The 20,462-nt window shown below is 53.3% G+C and overlaps 1 protein-coding gene and 1 pseudogene across 1 annotated transcript; both read left to right on the forward strand.

Annotated features, from left to right (window-relative positions):
• The first annotated feature begins 200 nt into the window (after window positions 1–200).
• LOC135404945 (ribosomal oxygenase 2-like) lies at window positions 201–7,074 on the forward strand (annotated as a pseudogene).
• Window positions 7,075–11,000: 3,926 nt separating this feature from the next.
• On the forward strand, window positions 11,001–12,583 carry LOC135405354 (zinc finger protein 239-like). Its single transcript, XM_064640038.1, has 2 exons — window positions 11,001–11,191; window positions 11,380–12,583. Exons 1-2 carry the CDS (start codon window positions 11,020–11,022, stop codon window positions 12,300–12,302), a joined length of 1,095 nt encoding a protein of 364 aa, XP_064496108.1. The 5' UTR covers window positions 11,001–11,019; the 3' UTR covers window positions 12,303–12,583.
• Window positions 12,584–20,462: the final 7,879 nt, after the last annotated feature.

Consider the following 20,462-nt stretch of genomic DNA (forward strand, 5'->3'; position numbering starts at 1 on the left):
GGAAGGCCTAACAATGTTCCCTGTCTTCTGTAAACTGTTAATGCTTTGGAGCAAATAGTGAGGCTCTGAAACCAGAGCTGTTCCCGGGATACTCTGATATCCCACTGGGTAGGGTCAGAGTTGTTGCTCTGGGCCCGTGAGCTCTTGAGGTTGTGTTGCTGGTTGATTGTTTTGGTCCTCTCTCCTCTTGAACAGGAACCATGCCCAAGAAAGGAGGGAAGCATGCTGAAATGGGAAAAGAAACACAGGCACAGTGTAAACGAGCAAAGCTGGAAGCAGCTTGTTCTCCCTCAGTCCTGAGTTTTGAGAACCCAGACAGCCTCTTCGGGAGCTTGATCTCCCCCATCAAAGAAGAGGTGTTTTTCAAGGAGTACTGGGAGCAAAAGCCACTGCTCATCCAGAGCAATGATCCCCTGGTGGCTGCTTACTGCCTGTCCCTGTTCCAGCTGTCAGACTTGAAGGAGCTGTGCAGCCAGGGCCTGTACTATGGGCGAGATGTGAATATCTGCAGTGTGTGAATGGAAAGAAGAAGGTTTTAAATAAAGAAGGCAAAGTGAATTACATGCAGCTGAAGAAGGATTTTGACCAGAAAAAGGCAACAATACAGTTTCATCAGCCTCAGAGATTTAAGGTGGGATTGTTTCACTGGATACAATTGATGCTGGCTTAATAATGTGGTGTGTTTTGCTTGAGTTGCACTAGACATGGCTTCATCTCTGTCCCCAGGGGAAGTGGTTGACATTGATGACCTGCTGAAATCTTTACATGAGCTGTATTAAAACACAGTTTATACTTTTGCACTGTCCATCATGTTTCACTGCTCTGCAGTAAGAACAAAATCTGATTCATGCTATAATATGTGTAATAATACATTCTTTTTAAAATTTTGCTCTGTCACATAAAAGTTTGGAAAAAAAACCAAATGCACAAAACTGATGATTAGGCATCTGTGCTTAAATTATCCCTTCTGCCCCACTGTTTCCTTGTGCAAACTTTGTGGCTTTTGAGCCACTTCCCTTTAATGGAGGGTAAGGTGTGAAACCATGTGAAATATTTCCAGTGTTCTTGCCAGTGAATTGCACCATGGAAAGGTCCCAGCCCATTTTAGCTGAGTGTTCTCAGTCCTTGAGTTTGAGAACGAGACAGTGGTGCTGCACAGTTGTGTAAAGGACTTGGATTCTTGGAGGTGCTTTGATTCAGGTAGTCTTGAAGGTGTCAACACAATTGAATTGTGAGGTGGACCCAAATAAGATGCCAAATACAAGCTGAGTCCCAGGTATAGTGTTCCTGGCTGATGTCAGCTTTCATGGCCAAGCTGCACTTGTGTGGATCTGGTACTTGGCACGTTCTGCTGTTTCCCTTCGGTGCCTTGTCTGTCACATGTGGGGTGTGGATGAGTCAAGTTTGGTTTTGAATATTCCCAAATGATTGGAGTAACTGGTGAAAGGTCTCTAACCTTTGTATGTTCTCTCTGGTGAGAGAATGCAGGTCCTGCATGTGCTTCTTGTCTTATGGTGTTTTGCTGTTTGTGGGATTATTTTCCTCTGTTCAGCCTTGTCTGTCTGGTTGTGCAGCCTAAAGATGGCACAGGGAAGAGAACAAACCCAGGTTGGGGCACCAGACTTTTTGGCTTAGCAATGACTCTCATGGCAGATCCCCTCTGCATCTCCAGTGCTCTCCTTCAGGAGAAACACTGGTACAGAGCACCTTCCTTCCCAGCCTCTGTGTCCCTGATGTGATCATTCTTCCCAAGCCATGGGGAGGATGTGGGCTGGGCTTGGCTGAGCTCTTCAGCAAGTAACAGCATCTTTTTTTTTTTACAGGAGGAGCTGTGGAAGATTCAGGAGAAGCTGGAGTGCTCCTTTGGGTCTCTGGTGGGGTCCAATGTTTACATCACTCCCCAGGGATCCCAGGGCCTTCCTCCTCACTATGATGATGTTGAGGTAGGACAGCACAACCTTGCCTGTGAAATTGTGCATGGGCTTTTGCTGATGGCAGTGTTTGCTGTTGTGTGTGTGCTTCTAACCCTCCCCCCACTAAACATTATAGGAAAATGGTTTTTTTTTTGATTTGTGTTTCCTTGTAGTCGTTTTTCTTACATATTTTTGCTGAAAATTTACTAATAGTAATATCTAATCATAATAGCATGTAAACTGGGTTTTCCAGACCTGGTATTTCCCTTAGATAAAAAGAGAAGTTTGTTTTCACAGCTGCAGAAGCTTTCTAGCACCTGTTTTTTCATTTTCACTTCATTCAGGCCCCAAGAATTTACAAGTCCTTTTTCCTTTACTAAGTACTTGCTCTTTCTTCAGCTGGATTGTAACAGCAGACTGGTTGTGCTTGTTGGTCCTGCTGTTTTTAAGAAGTTACTGATATGATGAATTCCTGTGGTCCAAATGCATTTTAAATCAGCTTCTAAAAGAAACATACAAATATACACTGCGTTATAAAGAAAAAATTGGACTATCCCACTTAAACCAAATCAAAAAATCCAATCCTTATAGGTATATTTTCCTTTTTAATATTTTCATTTCCATTCAATACACCTGGAGTTTCATTTTCCTTATGCTTGTTATTCAGCAGCCTCACATCCAGCATTTCTAACTCAGGCCATCTACCCCCATTGGGCACCCTGTAGAGGTTTCTGATGCTCTGTTGGGGATAAGCCTCTTTCACCTGAAATTCTGGATATTTGTGTGGCAGATGTTCCTTTTGGGTTAGTTCTCTAGCACTTACTTAAGTGACTGGAGAGAAACAGGGATTTCCAAATGCCTGCCTTGGGATAAAACAGATCCCACTTCACAACTCCCCTGTCTGTTGTCTCTAAATAGAGACAAAAAAAATTAGTTCAAATTTAAATTCCTCTGAATTGTAGCTATCTAAAAATTAATGTGAAAGGAATTACTTCCTTATGGATTTGGATTTATGGTCTTTTGCAGGTGTTTATCCTTCAGCTGGAAGGCGAGAAACACTGGCGGCTCTAGAAACCAAGGGTGCCTTTAGCTCGGGAATATGATGTGGAATCAGAAGATAGGATTGGGAATCCCACACGTGAGTTCATATTAAAGGTATGAGAATTTCATTGCCTTAGGTGGTCTGGGCTGTGATTGCCAGAAAAGTTAAAAGTGGTCCATTTCTTGAAGGCAGTGATTGTGGCTGTGAAACTGAGGGGAGGGTTTGCACACTGCGAGCACGAGAAATTTGGGTGATAGTTGTCTGTATCCTTTTTTAAAGGTATCCTTTGCTTCTAGTATTTAAATAATGGGCCAAAACCCCCAGTTATTTCTGTAAATTGACTAGTACTCTCCAGGTTGGGCACCCTGACTCCTAGGTCATGTTTGTGGAGTTGTGTGCAGAAAAAACACTGGGTTTGTGTATGGTTCTAAAACATTTTTATGCTTTTACATGCTGCCTGTAATCCCTCAGGCTAATCCTTCTGTGCACTGAGACTTACTGCTGCACTGAACATTGTCACTGTTCTGGTGAATGAGATTTAAATATTTATCCTTGGCTGATAAAGAAAAGCATGAACCAAACCCCATATAAACTTGCTGTATTAATTGCTCTTCCTTTTTCCAAACGTGAAATTCAAGTTTTTGGTTGGTGGTTGATTTTTGGAATAAAAGGAACATTTCATGAAGATTACTGAGTGTCAGCAGGGAATCTGGTGCTTTTCCTGTTCTGTTTGACCTGCTTTTGAAGTGTTACTTGTCCAGCTGGTGGTGCTGCTCCATGTTGGAATCCTCAGGAGTTTCTCTGCCTTTTGGCCTGTTATGGAGCCTCTCTCTGCTCTTCTCAGTGTCCAGAGCTGCATTTGGGTGTAGGTGTTTTAGGAATAGTGTGACATGTTGGATGGTGTAGGTGTTTGAGGAATAGTGTGACCCATTGGGTGGGATGCTGACATCATGAGCTGTGTTGTTTGACAGAGGGGAATATTCAATCGTCATCGTGTACTGGGTAATGCAAAGTCTAGTAAACTACAGTTCCCTTTTTCATTTCTGGAATATTTTGGACCAGACTTCAGTGCCTTTCATTTTTATGGAATAATGATGGGCTTAAAAGTTATCCAAGTTTTTAATTGATTTTTCTTCTGTTTGCTGTTGTTCACTTCCTGTGACCCATTTCTTCTGGGTGGCTGGTGTCAAAGTTTGGTTGTCTCTTTGTGGCTGCCTCTGAGAGGGGTGCTGTTGTTTGACTCTATTTCCTCCCTAAACATCTTTCTAGAATATTTCTTTTCTCCATCTTTCAAATGAAGAGAATTCAGAATACTCTTGGTTGGTGTAGTCCCCACTCTGGTAAGGAAGGCAGTTTTCTTTGACTGTGCTGTCCAACTCTATAGGTGTTTACAGGACAAGCCATAAGTAAACTTTTATTTCCTTCTTGGAGGCAATTTTATGTACTTTACACCTTTCTTGTCTTGACTTTCCTTATCTAGTTTTTTTTCAGTGTGGAGTTTTAATTGACATAGGTGAGAAGAAAGATAGGGAGGAGGAGGAGGAAGGTTGTACCTGTTTTTTAAGTGCTTTAACTGAAAATCTCAGACAACAGTATTGTAACAGATTACTATTTTTATAGAATATTTGGCTTTTCTTGTGGAATACTAGCCTTTTCTTTTGATGTGATCTGACCAAATCCCCATTTCACTGCTCCTCTGCCAGCCCACTGTGTTGCCAGCAGGTCCATCTCAGCTGCTTCTTTGTCCTCTTCCTGCAGCTCAGTGGGAGTCTGTGTGTTCTGTGATGTTAAAAAGCTTGTTTCATGTTTTCAGCAAATATTGACAGCAGGTTGGAAAGTTTAAGGTTCTGAACTTCTGGCTTAGTGTTCTTTCTGTTATTAAAGTGTACATTGCAGGACTGCTCCATTTTGTGATTCTAAAGGATATGTATTGTCAGACTGTCTGCTCAGAGAGTATTTTCTCTGACTGCAATAAGGTTTGACCTGGTGCCCTAAATATATCAATTTTCTTGCAGCCAGGTGACTTACTGTACTTCCCAAGAGGGACCATCCACCAAGCTGACACTCCTCTTGGGACCTCCCATTCCACACACGTGACCATCAGTACCTACCAAAACAAGTAATTATTCTTTATCTTTGTTTTGTGTGGCTTTCCTCTGCCAAGTGATGTGTGTGAGGAGTACAGACCTGAGATGTGGTGAAGTTTTGGGGCTTGGGGGAAGGAGGGGAGCAAGAAGACTGTTGTTGTTTGAAGCAGCCTGTTTGAGAGGTTTTCCTGCAGCAAGCTTGATTGCTTTTTAATTGCTTATTTTATTATTTACCAGCTGTAGGCTTTAATGTGGAAAATGCTACAACTGCAAACTCACTTCTATATTTAAACAAATCTCTCATCAGTGGCTGAAGTTACTGTTCATTTCATAGCTCAGATAAAGAGTCATGAGTTACTCCTTTCATCATGTTTTCTCCTGTATTTGATAGTCACCTGCACTAATCTTCTGACAGATTTGCTACCAATTCTTCCTTGCAAACATTTTCTGCTTATCTGTGTTTTTTTTATCTCCTACCCCATGTATGCAAGTCAGATTTCCTATGACACACTCCCAGTCCTTGTGCCCACACTGTTATCACACAGGGAAATGTTCTTGCCAACCTGATCAGCCTCCCAGATGCTGGGTTTGGAGCCATTGGTCTGAGTTAGGAATTAGGAAGGGCAGAACAAGTTTGGGCATATTCTAGATAACTGTGAGATGAATCTCTAACCACCAGCTGTGCCATTCTGGAAGCCAGGATGGGCTGGTAACTTCATCTGGCCACTCCTCCAACATGGAGAGAGGGTTAAGAGGAAGCTGCTCAAAGGTGTCAGTCTTCTTAAAAGTTGGGTTCAGATTATTTCAATTTACACACGTGTTCTTTTATTCAGAAGGTAAAAAAAAACTAACCCCAAGAAACAGGAGAGGAAAAGGAAAAGCTGCTCTTCTTCCAAGGTTAAAAAGTGGAGTCATGCCCCGTTAAGGCTGTTGGTAATGAAGTGCTGACATCCTGCCTCTGCACCTCCTGTCAGCAAGTGCAGGGAAAACAAGCAGGAGTCCTGGTGCAGGCTGCTGTTCTGACTTGTAGATGGAAGTATGATCTGGAAGCATTTCCTTGGCAAATTGAAGAGAAATCCTTGAAAGCAGCTGTGGAGGAAGTGCTGGTGGAGGTGGCACTTCCAGGTATTTTCAGGTTTGTCTGGGCCAGATCCCAGCAGGAGAGAAGTGTGCACATGCGGGATAAGCAGGGCAGTTTGGAAAAGCAGTCCCTTCACAGCCCGGCTCCCCCCAGCCCCCTTTGGGGGTGACCCCCCGCCCCTCGCGCTCCCTTTGGGGTCCCCCCCGCTCTTTCCCCCCCGCCGCTTTCCCGCCGTGCCCGCCCCGCTCACCCGACAGGGCGGGGCCGGCAGGGACGGGGCGGGGACGGGCCGAGCGCTGATTGGCTGCGGCGGGGGCTCGAGAGGCGGGGCGTGCGCAGAGCGCCATGTTGTCTGCGGGGCAGCGGTAGCGGCGGAGGTGAGGCTGCGCTCGGAGAGCGCGATTCTGGGGATCCTCTCGGGGCTGCGGGGAGCGCGGCTGTGGGTGGAAAGGCTGGAGGGCTCGGGAGGGTTTAGCCGAGGGGTTCGGGGGTTCCCGAGGGTCAGAGCGCGGGGCCTGGAACCCGTGCGGGGGGGTGGGGCTGTCCCAGCGCCCTGGCTGCACTGCGCAGGCGCGCCGGCGTTACCCGCCGGCATGACCCGCGACCCGCCATTACCCCTCCCGCCACAGCGCCCCCTGCCGGCCCGGCGGACCGACCCCAGGGAAAGGGGATCCCAATGCCCCCCCGAACCCAGAGACCCCCAACACGCAGCACACAGAGACCCCAAAGGGACTGGGGCCCGGGGTCCCCTAAAGCCCAGCAGTGGGGTTCAGGGGATCTCCCAGCCCCCAGGGGAAGGAGTCGTGGGGGTGCCCCTCAAAGTCCGGGGGGGAGATGTACCACATCCGTGTAAGGGGCTCCCAGTGCCCCTCAGTACGGCCCAGTAACCCCCTCAGTGACCAGCCAGTGTGTCCCAGTGACCTCCCACTGCCCCCCAGGATGGCCCAGTGATGTTACAGTGAGCACCCAATAGCCCCCAGTATGGCCCAGTAACCTGCCAGTGTCTCTCCCTCTGTCCTGATAATCCCCCAGTAACTCTCCAGTCCCTCCCAGTGCCCTCCCAGGATCCCCCAGTAACCCTCTAGTCCCTCCCAGTGCCCTCTGGTTCCCCCCAGTGTGTCCCAGTATCCTCCAGTAATCACCCAGTGCCCCCCAAGCCCCCCAACTGTCCCCAACGTGTCTTCAGATGCCCTTGGCCTTTCTGTGAGCGTGTGAGGGGGCATTTTTGGGGTCAAAGGGTCCAGGGGGGGCTCCTGGGGTGAGATGGAGGGTTGGGGACATCAGGGATGGGTTTGGGGCCAGTGGAATTGGGGGTGTCAAGGGGGGAATAATGGCAGTGGGGAGGCCCTGGGGACACTGGAGACACCAGGGTTGTCTTGGAGTGTCAAGGGGGAATTAGGAACACCAAGAGGGTCTTGAGGACACCGGGGAGGTCTCAGGACTCACCTGCTCTTGGTGCAGCCCCTCATCTCCCCCCAAATCTCTTTAAGCTCCCCATATGTCCCTTAACCTTCATTTTCCCTTTAGTCCCCTCCCCCCACAGACCCCTTTGATACCCCAATGCCCCCAAAACCTGTTTTAACTCCCCCAAATACACCCAAAAGACCCCTAAACGCCCCCAAATCCCCATCCAAACCCCCAGATCCCTTCAAATCTCCCCCAGCCCCCCCCCCTCAAATCCATTCCAACCACCCCCCCAAAGAGGGGGCAACCTGGCACCCTGGGACAGGAACACAGTGGGCTGTACTGGGGGTACTGGACTGTACTGGGAGGGCACTGGGGGGGCTCAGGTGTCCCAGGACAACGTGGCCCAGCTCCAGGAGAGCTCTGGGGAGCAGTGAGGAGGTACTGGTCTGTCCTGGTCTGTCCTGGTCTGTACCCCCAATGCCCAAAGCCCCTCCCCAGCTCCCCCAGGACCCTCCCGCACCCCAAAGCCCCCCAGGCCCCTGACTTGGTCCTGCTGCCCCTTGAGCATCTGCAGCTGCTGCAGAACCAGGCATTTCATCAGCAAATGTGCAGGTGACACCAAGCTGGGGGTGTGTTGATGTGCTGGAAGGCAGGAGGGCTCTGCAGAAAGACCTGGCCCAGCTGGATCCATGGGCTGATTGCAAGGGGATGAGGTTCCAGCAGGCCAAGGGCCGGGTCCTGCCCTTTGGCCACAAGAAGCCCCGTCAGCCCCCCGGGCTGGGGCCAGAGTGTCTGGAGAGCAGGCAGGCAGAAAGGGAGCTGGGAGTGTGGATGGACAGGCAGCTGAACAGGAGGCAGAGTGTGGCCAGGTGGCCAAGAGGGCCAATGGATCCAGGCCTGGAGCAGGTGCAGAGAAGAGCAGCTGGGGAAGGGAGTGGAGCACAAGTGGTGTGAGGAGAGGCTGAGGGAGCTGGGGGTGTTGAGGCTGGAGAAGAGGAGGCTCAGGGGAGACCTCCTGACTGTCTGCAAGTCCCTGCCAGGAGGTTGGAGCCAGGTGGGGGTGGGGCTGTTCTGCCAGGAAGCAGCAGTAGGACAAGAGGGCTGGGTCTTGAGCTGTGCCAGGGGAGGTTTAGGTTGGATATTAGGAAGCAGTTTTTTGCGGAGAGAGTAATCAGGCCTTGGAATGGTCTGGGCAGGGAGGGGGTGGAGTCAGCGTCCCTGGAGGTGTTGAAGGTGAGAGTGGATGTGGCCTCAGTGCCATGGTCTGGGAAGCACAGCGGGGTTGGATCAAGGGTTGGACTTTATGATCTCGGAGGTCTTTTCCAACGTGGCTGATTCTGTGATTCTGTGATTGCCATTCCTATGGCAGCACATGCTTGAGGCTCTATCCCCAGGGTGATAGAGATGTCTGTCCATATCTATCTCCAAGGTTAGTCTGTAAATGTGTGGTGTTAGAAAAGCAGGCTGAGTTCTGGGCTGGTTGTAGAAGGAGAAAGAAGCCCAGAGGCCAGTGCAAGCAGGCAGCCCTGAGCTTGCACCTGATGTCCCCTCCCTGCAGGTTCCTGTCCTTGAGCCCAGGCCCTGAGGTGAGGCTGAGAAGTGGCGCGGAGGTGAGCCCAGAGCTGTCCCTGAGGTGAGGCTGAGAATAAGTGCAAGGCAGAGGTGCTGCTGAGGAAGGAGAGCCCCGTGGTGGGGAACAGTCAAAGCTGTGTATGCCCATCCCCGAGAAGGTGCTGTGTCCATCCCCTGTGTGCCAGGTGAGCTGGGGCTTTGCTGCAGAGCTGCGGGCGCTGATTTGAGGGTCTCCAAGTGCTGAGATGGTGGGCACCCAGGAACACAAACTGTGCCTGGCCACGGAGCCTGCAAGGAGGAGCAGAGACAGCCCTGGCAGTGTGGGGGTCCAGGTTGTCCCTGTGCCTTCCCCTGCAGGCCCTGTCTGTCCCTGCTGGGCCCCTGTCCATCCCCATCAGGTCCCTGCCCGTCCCCCCCGGGCTGAGCTCCCCCCAGGAAGTGCCGTGGAGCTGAAGCTGCTGCCATCCCCCCCTGCAGCCGCTGCCCCAGCCAAGGGAGCAGCAAAGGCAGGGCCAGGAGCAGAGGCAGCAGCAGGGGAGCCCTGGGGGGGCCAGGAAGGTCTTGTGTGGGTCAGGAAAGAGGCGCTGGGCACGAGGCCGGGGCTGTGCTGAGCAGGCCCAGCCCTCACATCCCCCCAGCCAACGCCGGCTGCCCGGGGGGCTTGGGAGGGACCCCCAGCCCGTGTGCCCCACACTGAGCTGGCAGAGAGAGAGCCAAGGGACAGGGCCATGGGCAGGGCCACGGGTGAGGGACAGGCAGGGCCATTGCAGGGCCACGGTGAGGGCACAGCCTGTGGCAGCAGAGCTGCCCAGGGCCGGGGGCAGCCGGGGGTGTTGGTACCAGCCAGTGGTGGGGCCGAGCAGAGCACGAGGCCTCTTGCAGACCCCTGGAGCAGCCTCCCACTTGCCAGCCTTGCCCTGGTGGGGTGACACTGTCCCCTCCCTACAGGACATATCCCCAGAACTCTTTGGGGGGCCTTTTGTGTCTATTCCTGGTTGCCGATTCCTGCTGGGGACCTGAGGGAGCCTCTGCAATCCCATGCATGGGGCACAATCTCCTCTGCAGAGCTTGACTCCCTGCAGACTTTGCAGATAAATCTGTGCTGGCAGCCCGAGTGTGTCACGACTGCCCGCGCTCCCCCCAGCATATATGGGACAAGTTCCCACTTCCTGGGCATCCATGGGATGGGGGTCAATTGTTCTCCTGCTATTGCTTTTCCTCTTTTGGGGGCTCTTGGGGGTGGGCAGGAGGTGTTTTTTGGGGGTGCCAGGCTGGGTTGGCAGCAGAGCCCCAGCAGTGGGCGGGGGGATGCGGGTCTCCCCCAGTGGTGGGGTTTGGTGTTGCTGGGTCAGGCCCCGCCGGCTCCATTGTCAGCCCGGTGCCGGCGGGGGGGACACAGCGGGTTTGGGGCCCCCTGGGAGTGCCGGGGGTGGGTGTGGAGCCCGGGAGCTGCCAAGTGTGGAGGGCGGAGCGGGGAGATCCCGGAGCTGGGGGACCCCCGGCAGCCTGGAGGGGGGAGCATGGAGAGGGAGGAGCCCCAGGACCCGAGGGAGCCTGAAAGGGGGGGTGAGGAGAAGGGGAAACCCTGGCAGTGGGGACCCCTGGGATCCCTGGGACAACAAAGTGGAAACCGTGGAAAGGGAGAATGTCTGGGAATATGGCACCCCGAAGGTGAGAGTCAGAGGAGAAGGGAGTCTTGGGACACCCAACACCCCCAGAGGAGTCAGAGGGTCAGTCAGGGGAGACCCTCTGAACCCCAGAGGGAAGAGACCAGAGAGGAGGAATTTCTGGGAGAATTTTTTTGCGCTGCATGTTCATAGTTTGGAGTATTTTTTGGCTTAACTGTAACTTTTTGCAGTTTGGAGGGATTAAGGGTCTTCTTGATATTATCTGAATCTTGGTGTTTTGGAGGTTTTTATGGACACAGGATGCCTGGTGAGTTCTAGAGATGGACTTGGGCAGGAGGAACCCCCAAGCCAACGCGCTCAGCCCTTGTTTTCCCCCCATCAGGATTTGTCCTTCCCAAAGCTTGGGCGGATGGAGGAGGAGGCTGCGAGGAAGAGGAAGATGCCTTGGTCCCCCCAGGCAGGTGAGGAGGAAGTCAGTGTCCCTTTGGGCGGGTGTTGTGCTGGCTCTGTCAGCCGAGCATGGCCCCGGCTGCAGGACAACCCCGCTGGCGCCGCCGTCCTACCGGGGCCGGAGTTGGGGGGATGTCCTTGGCCTTCCCTGTGGGCCGGAGGCAAATCCCCTGCCTGTCCTTCTTGCTTCCTGCCCCAGGCCCCGAGCTGAGGACGGAGAGCCCGGAGGACAAATCCCCCTGTGAGACCCTGGTGGGAGAGGCCGTTTTGAAGGGCTCCCCGGCGCAGGAAGGCAGTGGGGAGGAAAAGGGCCGGAGATCCCCCCGCAGGAGGGGCTCCAAAGCCATCCCAGGGTGCTCTGAGGAGGAAAGAGCCAGCCTGTGCCGGGAAGGTGGCCGGAGCTTGAGGGGAAGCTCTGAGCTAGTGGTCCCTGAGCAGCCTCCCAGCAGGAAGAAGCCCTTCAGGTGCTTGGAATGTGGGAAGAGCTTCAGGAAGAGCTCCAGCCTCCTCAGCCACCAGCACATCCACACTGGGGAATGGCCCTACACATGTGGGGAATGTGGGAAGAGCTTCAGGAGCAACTCCAACCTGATCCAACACCAGCACATCCACACTGGGGAACGGCCTTACAAATGTGGGGAATGTGAGAAGAGCTTCAGGGACAGCTTCAGCCTCATCCAACACCTGCACATCCACACTGGGGAACGGCCCTATTTGTGTGCAGAATGTGGGAAGAGCTTCAGGGACAGCTCCAATCTCCACAACCACCAGCGCATCCACACTGGGGAACGGCCCTACATGTGTGGGCAATGTGGGAAGAGCTTCAGCAAGAGCTCCAGCCTCCACATCCACCTGCTCATCCACACTGGGGAACGGCCCTATATGTGCTTTGAATGTGGAAAGAGGTTTCCAACCAACGCGAATCTCCTGCAGCACGAGCGGACGCACACGGATGAGAGGCCCTTCCACTGCACCGACTGTGGGAAGGGCTTCAACCGAAAGTCCACCCTCGTCACCCACCGGCACATCCACACCGGGGAGAGGCCCTACAAGTGTGGGGAGTGTGGGAAGAGCTTCACCCAGAGCTGTCACTTGACCAGACACCAGCGGACCCACCAGTAAGGTAAGCCCTACCAGTGCCCCGACTGCGGGAAGAGCTTTGGCAGCTGCTTCCACCCCAAATGAAGCCCTTGATGGTGAGACAACCCCTGGAGTCCAGTGACTGTCACTCCATCCCTTTCCACCACAAAGGGCCAGTCCCCTTTAACAGGGGCAGCTTCTTCCAACAGAACCCTTCTTGGGGGGTGTGTGGAGATTCCTGCCTTGGCTGGGGACCCCCCAAGGTCACTGCTGGAGGTTGAGAGCAGAGATCTCCCCCTGAGCGTTGTTCTGGGGGAGTTCCATCCATCTCTAGTTAAGAATTATTGCTTTTGTTTCAGCTTTAGTAGAATTGCTTCTACAATTGCTTTAGTGTAGAGCACTGTCCTGTCTTATCCTGTACTCCTGGTAGTTTTAGTGTTTCTCTTGTGCAGTAAATAATTCTGATGAAGATCTTTTGTCTGATCATTTGTAACCCTGAATAATTCCTTTCTATCAATAAATCTGATTTGCCATCATTAAAACCTGGGGGACAAAAGTGGTTCAGTCACATCTCTGTAATTCCTCTAAACTGAAACTGTTGGCATAATCCAAGGCTGAGATTGGATCCAGCAGCCCCCAGCACCCTACAGGAAGTTGGGAGCTCAGGGGGGCCAAAATCTGGTGCCCAAAGACCCCCATGGGACTGTTGGACCCTCCAGACCATCCCCCCTTTTCCACCCTTCTCCCTGTTCCTCCCACTTTTCCATGGTCCCCTCAATCCCCAGCCCTCCCTGGATCACTGAGGGTCACAACCCCCATTTTCCCCACTCTCTCACCCCTTCCACATCATCCCTACACTCCCCAGCCCCTTCATGCTCAGTTTGGGGGTCCCACCCTCCCCCTTCCCCACTCTTCTGACCTCTCCCACCCATTTCCCATCACGCCCCAAACCTCAGTGCCCCTCCCCCTCCACTTTTGGGGGCTCCCACTCCCCTCCCACTCAGTTTCAGGTCCCACCACCCCTTTATCCCCTCTGACCCCCCTTTTCCCACTGACCGCCCCCTTGTCACCCTCCGCTCACCCGAGAGCTCCTCGCCCGCAGCCGGGGGGGCTCCCAGCACCACCAGTGCCCAGAGAAGTCCCCCCAGAGAAGGGGTTGGGTGGGATCCTGGGTGGGCTTTGAGTATGTTTGGGGGTCCTTGAGGGGCTTTGGGGAAGTGTAGGGTTCCCAGCACCTTTTGGGGTGAGCTGGGTGCCCATTGAGGGGCAGGTGCCCTCCTAAACCCCTCCAGAGTGGGGTGATATGGAGAAACACAGGGGGGTCTCCATTCCCGATCCATCCCAAGGCCAGTTCTGCCCCCCCAAACTCGGCTCCACCCCTTGGGATTCCCCCAAGCCCCTCCCCCACTGCCCCCCAATAACCAGGACTGGGGAGAACTGGGAAGCTTTACTGGGATCACTGGGAGCAGCTGGGTGGTGTCAGGATAAAAGCAGGTGAGGGGGGGACACACGACCTTCCCAAAATCCTCACAGGGATGAGGGAGGTCCAGGCTGGGCCTGAGGCCCCGGGGAGGGCCTTTGTTTCCATCAGGCCCTGCCACGTCCCAGACTCCCTTTGGTTCCATGAGGTGCTGCAGGGTCACAATGTCCCCTTTATTCCATGAGGTTCCACCATGTCCCAGGGTTCCTTTGGTTCCACGGGATTCCACAGGGCCAAAACTCCCTCGTTGTTATCCTTCCAAAATTTGTGGGCCCATTCTATCCCTGCCTGGGATGGAGCCCCATTGTGTTTCTGCAGGAATGGATCCATGGCCATCCTGCCACTGCACCAATTTAATGCTGCACAAACGTCACTGCAGGCCTGACCCTGGATGCAGGAACAGTCTGGGAACTACAGGCCTGCTCCCATTCAGCAGAGCCAGTCGGGGTCCCAAAGAGCACAAGTGATTGACTGCAACCCCTGCAGGTCTCTGGCATTGCTGGGGACAAATGCATGAACTGCCAGGAGCTCTGCAGAGCCCTGACAGTGCCACTGCAACCCCAAGCTGCATTGCCTGGCTCAACCCTCAGCACAGCCAAGGCCACAACCCTTCCTGAAAGGTGTCCCTTCTGGGCAGGGCCAGGGGGACAAACCCCTCCATCTGTCCCTCCACATGTTGTGTCCAATTCTCATCCCCCACTTAGGGACAAAGTCAGGCTACATTGGGTGTTTAGCTTGGCATTTCCTTCACTCTTTTGTGCTTCCAACACACACACCCCCCAGTCTGGGCAGAGTCTGGCCCCCCAGAGACCACAAGACCTGACTATTTGTGGCTCCTGCTGCAGGGATTGGAACTTGGGCCACAATCTGTGCCAGGAGCAGAGAGGTCCCTCCCCATAGAAACTTCTTGGCAATGGAGTTCTTAAGAAAACAGGATGGGCTGTGGAGATCAGTGTCAGGGCACGGCCTGGGAAGTGTCTTGAGCATCCTCCTGTTTACCATGACCAGCTTTTTCATCCCTTTTCTGTCTGTTTTCTCACACCTGTTCCTTCACGAACCACCATGATCCCACCATTTCCCTTCCTTTGGTTCTTCCCTAGAGATCCCATGACAAGTCTTGCACAATCCCCAAATGTGCTTTCTTGTTGCCCATAATAAAACTCACACCCCAAACAGAATCCCCCATCCTCAGCTTCAAGGTCATCCTGGGAGGCTCTGCCATTGACCCAGTTGGTGAAACTCTCACACAGAGATGTTGGAACTTTATTTGAATTGATTTTTTACCTTTTAGGTTTACAATGACTTCTCCAAAAACATGGTAATCCATGTCTTAGCAATAAAAATTCTTTTGAGAAGGAGTTTGGGACTCAAAGAATCACGAATGGTTTGGGTTGGAAGGGACATAAAAGCTCATGTGGTCCAAGTCCCTGGACATGGAGAGTGACATCTTCACTAATTGAGGCTGCTCAAAGTTCCTGACCTTGGACAAATCCAGGGAGGGGACATCCTCTTCTGTTGCAGTTCTTGCCAGCCCCATTGGTAAGTATTTCTTCATTTTATCTGATAGAAAGCTCCTCTATTTCAGTTTAAAATCATTGTCCCATGTTCTGCCACTACAGGTCTTGGTAAAACATATCCCTGTGGGTATCTTAGACCATGTTTTCATCTGTAAACACCTTGGAGAGAGCTCAGAGATGTCCAAGGAAGGGGTTTGGAGGTCTCAAATATATGACCACCCTACAGGGGCAAAGGAGTGGTGGGTTCAGTGGTGTGCAGACAGAGGACAGCAGAGAAGAACCCTGGGAGAGCTTGAAGAATCACTTCAGAGAGGGTGGATGCTTTTGTCGTAGCACAAAACAGCACAAGAAAGAAAGAATTAATGCCAAATGCAGCTGGCGAGGTACAGGCTGGCAGAAGGAAAAAAGAATTTCACTCCGAGGTCAGTGTTGTGGTGCAATATGTCACAAAGAAGGAGTCTGGGTGAGCCCAAGGCTTTGTGTGTGCAGGAAGAGCCAGGGAGGACGCAGAGATGTCAGTGCAGGAAGGTGCCAGCCAGGTGGGGCAGCCGGGGGATGACGACAGCCTGCAGGGAAAGGGACAGGGCATGGACACCGTAGGACAGCCTGGGCTGGAGAGGAGACAGGGAGGGGGAGAAGTTGAAAGGCCCTGACAGAGCCACCTTCTGCAGGCCTTTGGCCAGGGCTGCTGTCTGTGCCCCTGATGCCAGGAGGAGGGGAGTGGCCCTTGCAGCCCTGGGGCCTCATGGCCTCCTTGTCCCTGCTCAGCAGCCTGGCAGGTGCCACCCCATGGTCCTGCCCTTGGCATTGCACATCCCACATCCCAGTGCCCCGGGAAGAGCCCTGAGGAATGAGGCAGGGACAGGATCTGCCTTCCCAGGGGCTGGGGGTCAGGCCTTGGCCCTTTGGATTAATAAAATACATCCCGGTTTCCTCAGCATCAGAGCCACCTTTCCCTTGCTTGTCCATTCTTGTCATCGCTGCAATTTTCTGTTCCAACTGGAATCTGGGGACACTTTCACAGTCGTTTCCCTCATTGAGACCCAGTAACAGTACAAGAAACGTCAGTATTTCAAACTCATTTTGACTTCTTGAGAAGTTGTTTGAACTTACTCTCAGGGACTGAGTTTCACATAAACAACGCAAACCCCCTCTGGGAGTCATTAAATGCCTGGAGCTGTTGCTGTGCTGCTGAGCTGGGCCAGGCTCCTGGCACACAGGGAGCTCCTGACAACCAAGAAGAGCTTCAAAGAGACAGCTCTGCTGGTGAGCAGCTCCTCTGCACAGCCCAGCAGGGCTGAGGGCACTGCCTGCAGCACCCAGAGCACAGGAGAGAAGGCAGAGAGATGAGAGGCAGCCTGGGCTGGGAGGTGACTGAGCTCTCACTACGGGAGAAACCTTCCCAGGATTTGAAGGAAGAATTCTCTGGCTGTAGGAAAGTTCAACTTGCCTTCCTGGAGGCATCTCCTAAAGCTGGCACATCCCACAGCTTCTAGGATTTTTCAGCAGGACTCTCCCAGTTGCTGCAGTGCAGGGGAAGTGGCCATATGGCAGAGCAGGGCAGGAGCTGCAGGCAGCAAGGGCAGAGAGGAGAAGGGAGCAGGAGGTTCAAGGGATCCTGGGGTGGGAGGACAGGGCAGAGCTGCTCAGGGCAGGAACCTTGCCAGCCCTTTGCCACAGTCAGGCTCTGGCTGCAGAGCAGTGCAGGTGAGTTCCTGCAAGTGCCTCTCCCAGCTGCCAAATGCCCCCAGTGGCAGGAGCTGTCAGGATGGCTCTGCTGGATTTGCTGGGGTGCAGCAGGAGAAGCTGCTGCAGAGCAGGACTTGCTGCTGCCCCATCAGAGGCCCAGGGCCAGAAGGTTCCCTGTGCCAGGGCTGGCTGTGGGGTGGGAAGGTGGGGGTGCAGCCAGGGGTGCCCAGGGCTGTGGTGCAGAGCAGGGTCCTGCCCCCAGGGCTCTGTGTGCTGGGGCAGGGACTCTGCTGCCTGCCAGGGTCAGCTCTCAGCCCGGCCAAGGAGCTGCCACGGGGCTGGGGAAGAAGGGCTGTGGGGAAGGAACAGCTCCTGGGAGGGCAGAGCAGGGCAGAGTCCTTCTGATCTCCAAAGTGGGCTGCAGGGATGAGGGCTGGTCACAGCTCCAGATCAAAGCAGGAAATTTCCCAGAAGGTGTTTGCAAGAGGCACAGACAGACAGGTGGTATTAAAGAGAATGCACCAGTTCTTTCAGTGTTATACTCTGGGTTGTCTGGGTGCTGACTGTGACAGGGAAATGAATCTCTGAGCACAGGAGGAGACACTGAAACTTGATTAGAGAGTGCTAAACCTGAGAGTATCAGACATCAAAACTGTCTTATAGACAGCATCAGTGTCACTTTTCCAGCCTCCTCAGGGTTGCTCTGACATTGCCATCAGAGCCTGCCCAGGCAGAGATGCCCCTGGGCAGTGCCCTGTGCTGCTGGGAGGGCTCTGCAGGGCAGAGTCGAGTCCCCAGGGCTGGGATGGGCTCTGGCAGCACTGGCAGTGTCCAGCTCTGGGCCCAGGGAAGCAGCTGCTGGCAGGGACAGCCCCAGGCAGCAGAGCCCTGGACAGAGAGTGGGGGGAAAGTGCCTCCAAGGCCTGGGGGAGGGGGTGTTCAGGCAACTCTGCTGGGCACTGTGTGCTGGGCCATAGAAATGAGGATTCCTGCAGTGGAAAAAAACCTTCCCCAGATGTGATGGTAAAAATAGAAAACACAGGTACAATTATTCTAAGGACAGACTAAGCTTCTGCTCTGCAGCCCCAGCTCTTCTGAATCATGGGTGTAGAGAGGGAATTTTTGTATTCAAGATGTGTTACAACTGACATTCCTTGTGTGTCTGAGAACTTTACCAAAAAAGTTTTATGTCACACCACAGCAGAGCAAAACAGACTCCTTGGCAGTGAATCTGGCGACATTTGACACATTGATTTCTTTTAGAAATGGAGTGGCTTTTTCACAGAGGTCTGTCTTAACTGTTCCCTGTCCTTTCCTTTTCTGAAACAGATCCTGTGCTAAGAAATAACAAATGTCCAACAGCAGCTCCCTCACCCATTTCCTCCTCCTGGCATTCGCAGACAGGAGGGAGCTGCAGCTCCTGCACTTCTGGCTCTTCCTGGCCATCTCCCTGGCTGCCCTCCTGGCCAACGGCCTCATCCTCAGCGCCACAGCCTGTGACCACCACCTGCACACCCCCATGGGCTTCTTCCTGCTCAACCTCTCCCTCACAGACCTGGGCTGCATCTGCACCACTGTCCCCAAAGCCATGCACAATTTCCTCTGGAACACCACAACCATCTCCTACATGGGATGTGCTGCACAGGCCTTTTTCTTTTATTTCTTCATGTCAGCAGAGTTTTCCCTCCTCATCATCATGTGCTACGACCGCTACGTTGCCATCTGCAAACCCCTGCACTACGGGACCCTCCTGGGCAGCAGAGCTTGTGCCCACATGGCAGCAGCTGCCTGGGCCACTGGCTTTCTCACTGCTCTGCTGCACACAGCCAGTACATTTTCCCTGCCCCTGTGCCAGGGCAATGCCCTGGGCCAGTTCTTCTGTGAAATCCCACACGACCTCAAGCTCTCCTGCTCACACTCAGGCTACCTCAGGGAAATTGGGCTCATTGGGGTTACTGTCTGTTTAGCGTTTGGTTGTTTCATTTTCATTGTTTTCTCCTATGTGCAGATCTTCAGGGCTGTGCTGAGGATCCCCTCTCAGCAGGGAGGGCACAAAGCCTTTTCCACGTGCCTCCCTCACCTGGCTGTGCTCTCCCTGTTTGTCAGCACTGCCACATTTTCCGACCTGAAGCCCCCCTCCATCTCCTCCCCATCCCTGGACCTGGTAGTGGCAGTTCTGTACTCGGTGGTGCCTCCAGCACTGAACCCCCTCATCTACAGCCTCAGGAACCAGGAACTTAAGGATGCCTTGAGGAAAATGATGACTGAATGCTTTTCAAGAGCAACAACCTGCCTTTTTTCTTCTGCGCAACACTCATTGTGTAACCCTTTACTGGCCCAGCCTGCTTTCTAAAGCTTTTGAGAGTGGTGGTGAGGGCCGTTTCCTACATTTTTTCCTCTTTTAATGTTGTTAACACAGAAATTTATTCTTCATCTCATACCTAATGCACTCTCTAATTCTTTGTTTTGACCCACAATTGTGTAAATGAGGAATAATTCTCTGTGTGCATTTAAACAAAGTAAAATTTCCTGCAGCAACTTCTTTGTCAGACCTCCTGCTTTTGTTGTTCTGTACATGAGGAATCACAATCTCTGAGTATAATAAAAGACTTGAATTCTTTTTTCCAGATTATCCCTCCAACAGCAGTGAGAGAAGCGACTCACTGGGGTACTTGAGGGACTGAGGGCTGGTTCAGATGTTCTGTGCTGGTGGCCAGTGGCAAATGGCCTCCAAGTCACCTGCCTGGGGCTCTGCAGCTTGTGAGGGCTCTGATGGCAGGTGAGGACTTGTCTGTAGGAAATCAGGAAGTGCAGGAGAGCACAGAGGATCTGCAGGGACAGCCCATCCCATCCAGTCAGCAGGGAATGGAGCCCTGGAGCAGAATCCTGCCCAGGGTGGAGTCACCAGAGATCAAGTACTAAATCTCCCTGTGAACTGGTAAAGGAGAGTTCTGCAACCCCAAGGGACGCAGCAGGAACAGAGAAAGGACTCTGGCCAGTGACTCGTCTCACCCACAGTGAACTCCCCTTGTGCCTCCCCAGTTCAGGGGGGGCTGTACCAGAGCCAGGGGTGGGCTTTCCAGGAGGGTGTCCTGAAGAACTCTCCAGCCCACAGGCTGCATGGAGTGGAGCCCTGCCCTGCCCTTTGTGCCATTGGAAACAGCCCATGGTCCTGCCCAGCCTTGTTCTTGGCTACTGAGCCTTCCAGGACTATGGCAGAGGGTGGAGAGGAGTGATCCCCATCCTGCTGGGTCTGCTCCCCACCCTGACCAGCATGGCCAGTGCAGGGCCAGCCCAGGGTGCCACAGCCCCTCCCTGTGCAGAGCAGCACCTCCAGCTCAGGGCCCTGCAGGGATCCCAGGCTGGGATATGCAACCGGCCAAGGCAGCCTGGACACACTGACCTGGGCAAAGGGATGTCCCTGGAGAAGAGCAAGGCAGCATTTCTGGGCCTGCAGAGAGGAATCCCTGACACAGAGAAACCTCTTTCTGCAGCCCCCCTGGGGACAGGCTGCTC

The sequence above is a fragment of the Pseudopipra pipra genome, chromosome W (genome assembly GCF_036250125.1).
Source record: "Pseudopipra pipra isolate bDixPip1 chromosome W, bDixPip1.hap1, whole genome shotgun sequence".
NCBI classification, from domain to species: domain Eukaryota; kingdom Metazoa; phylum Chordata; class Aves; order Passeriformes; family Pipridae; genus Pseudopipra; species Pseudopipra pipra.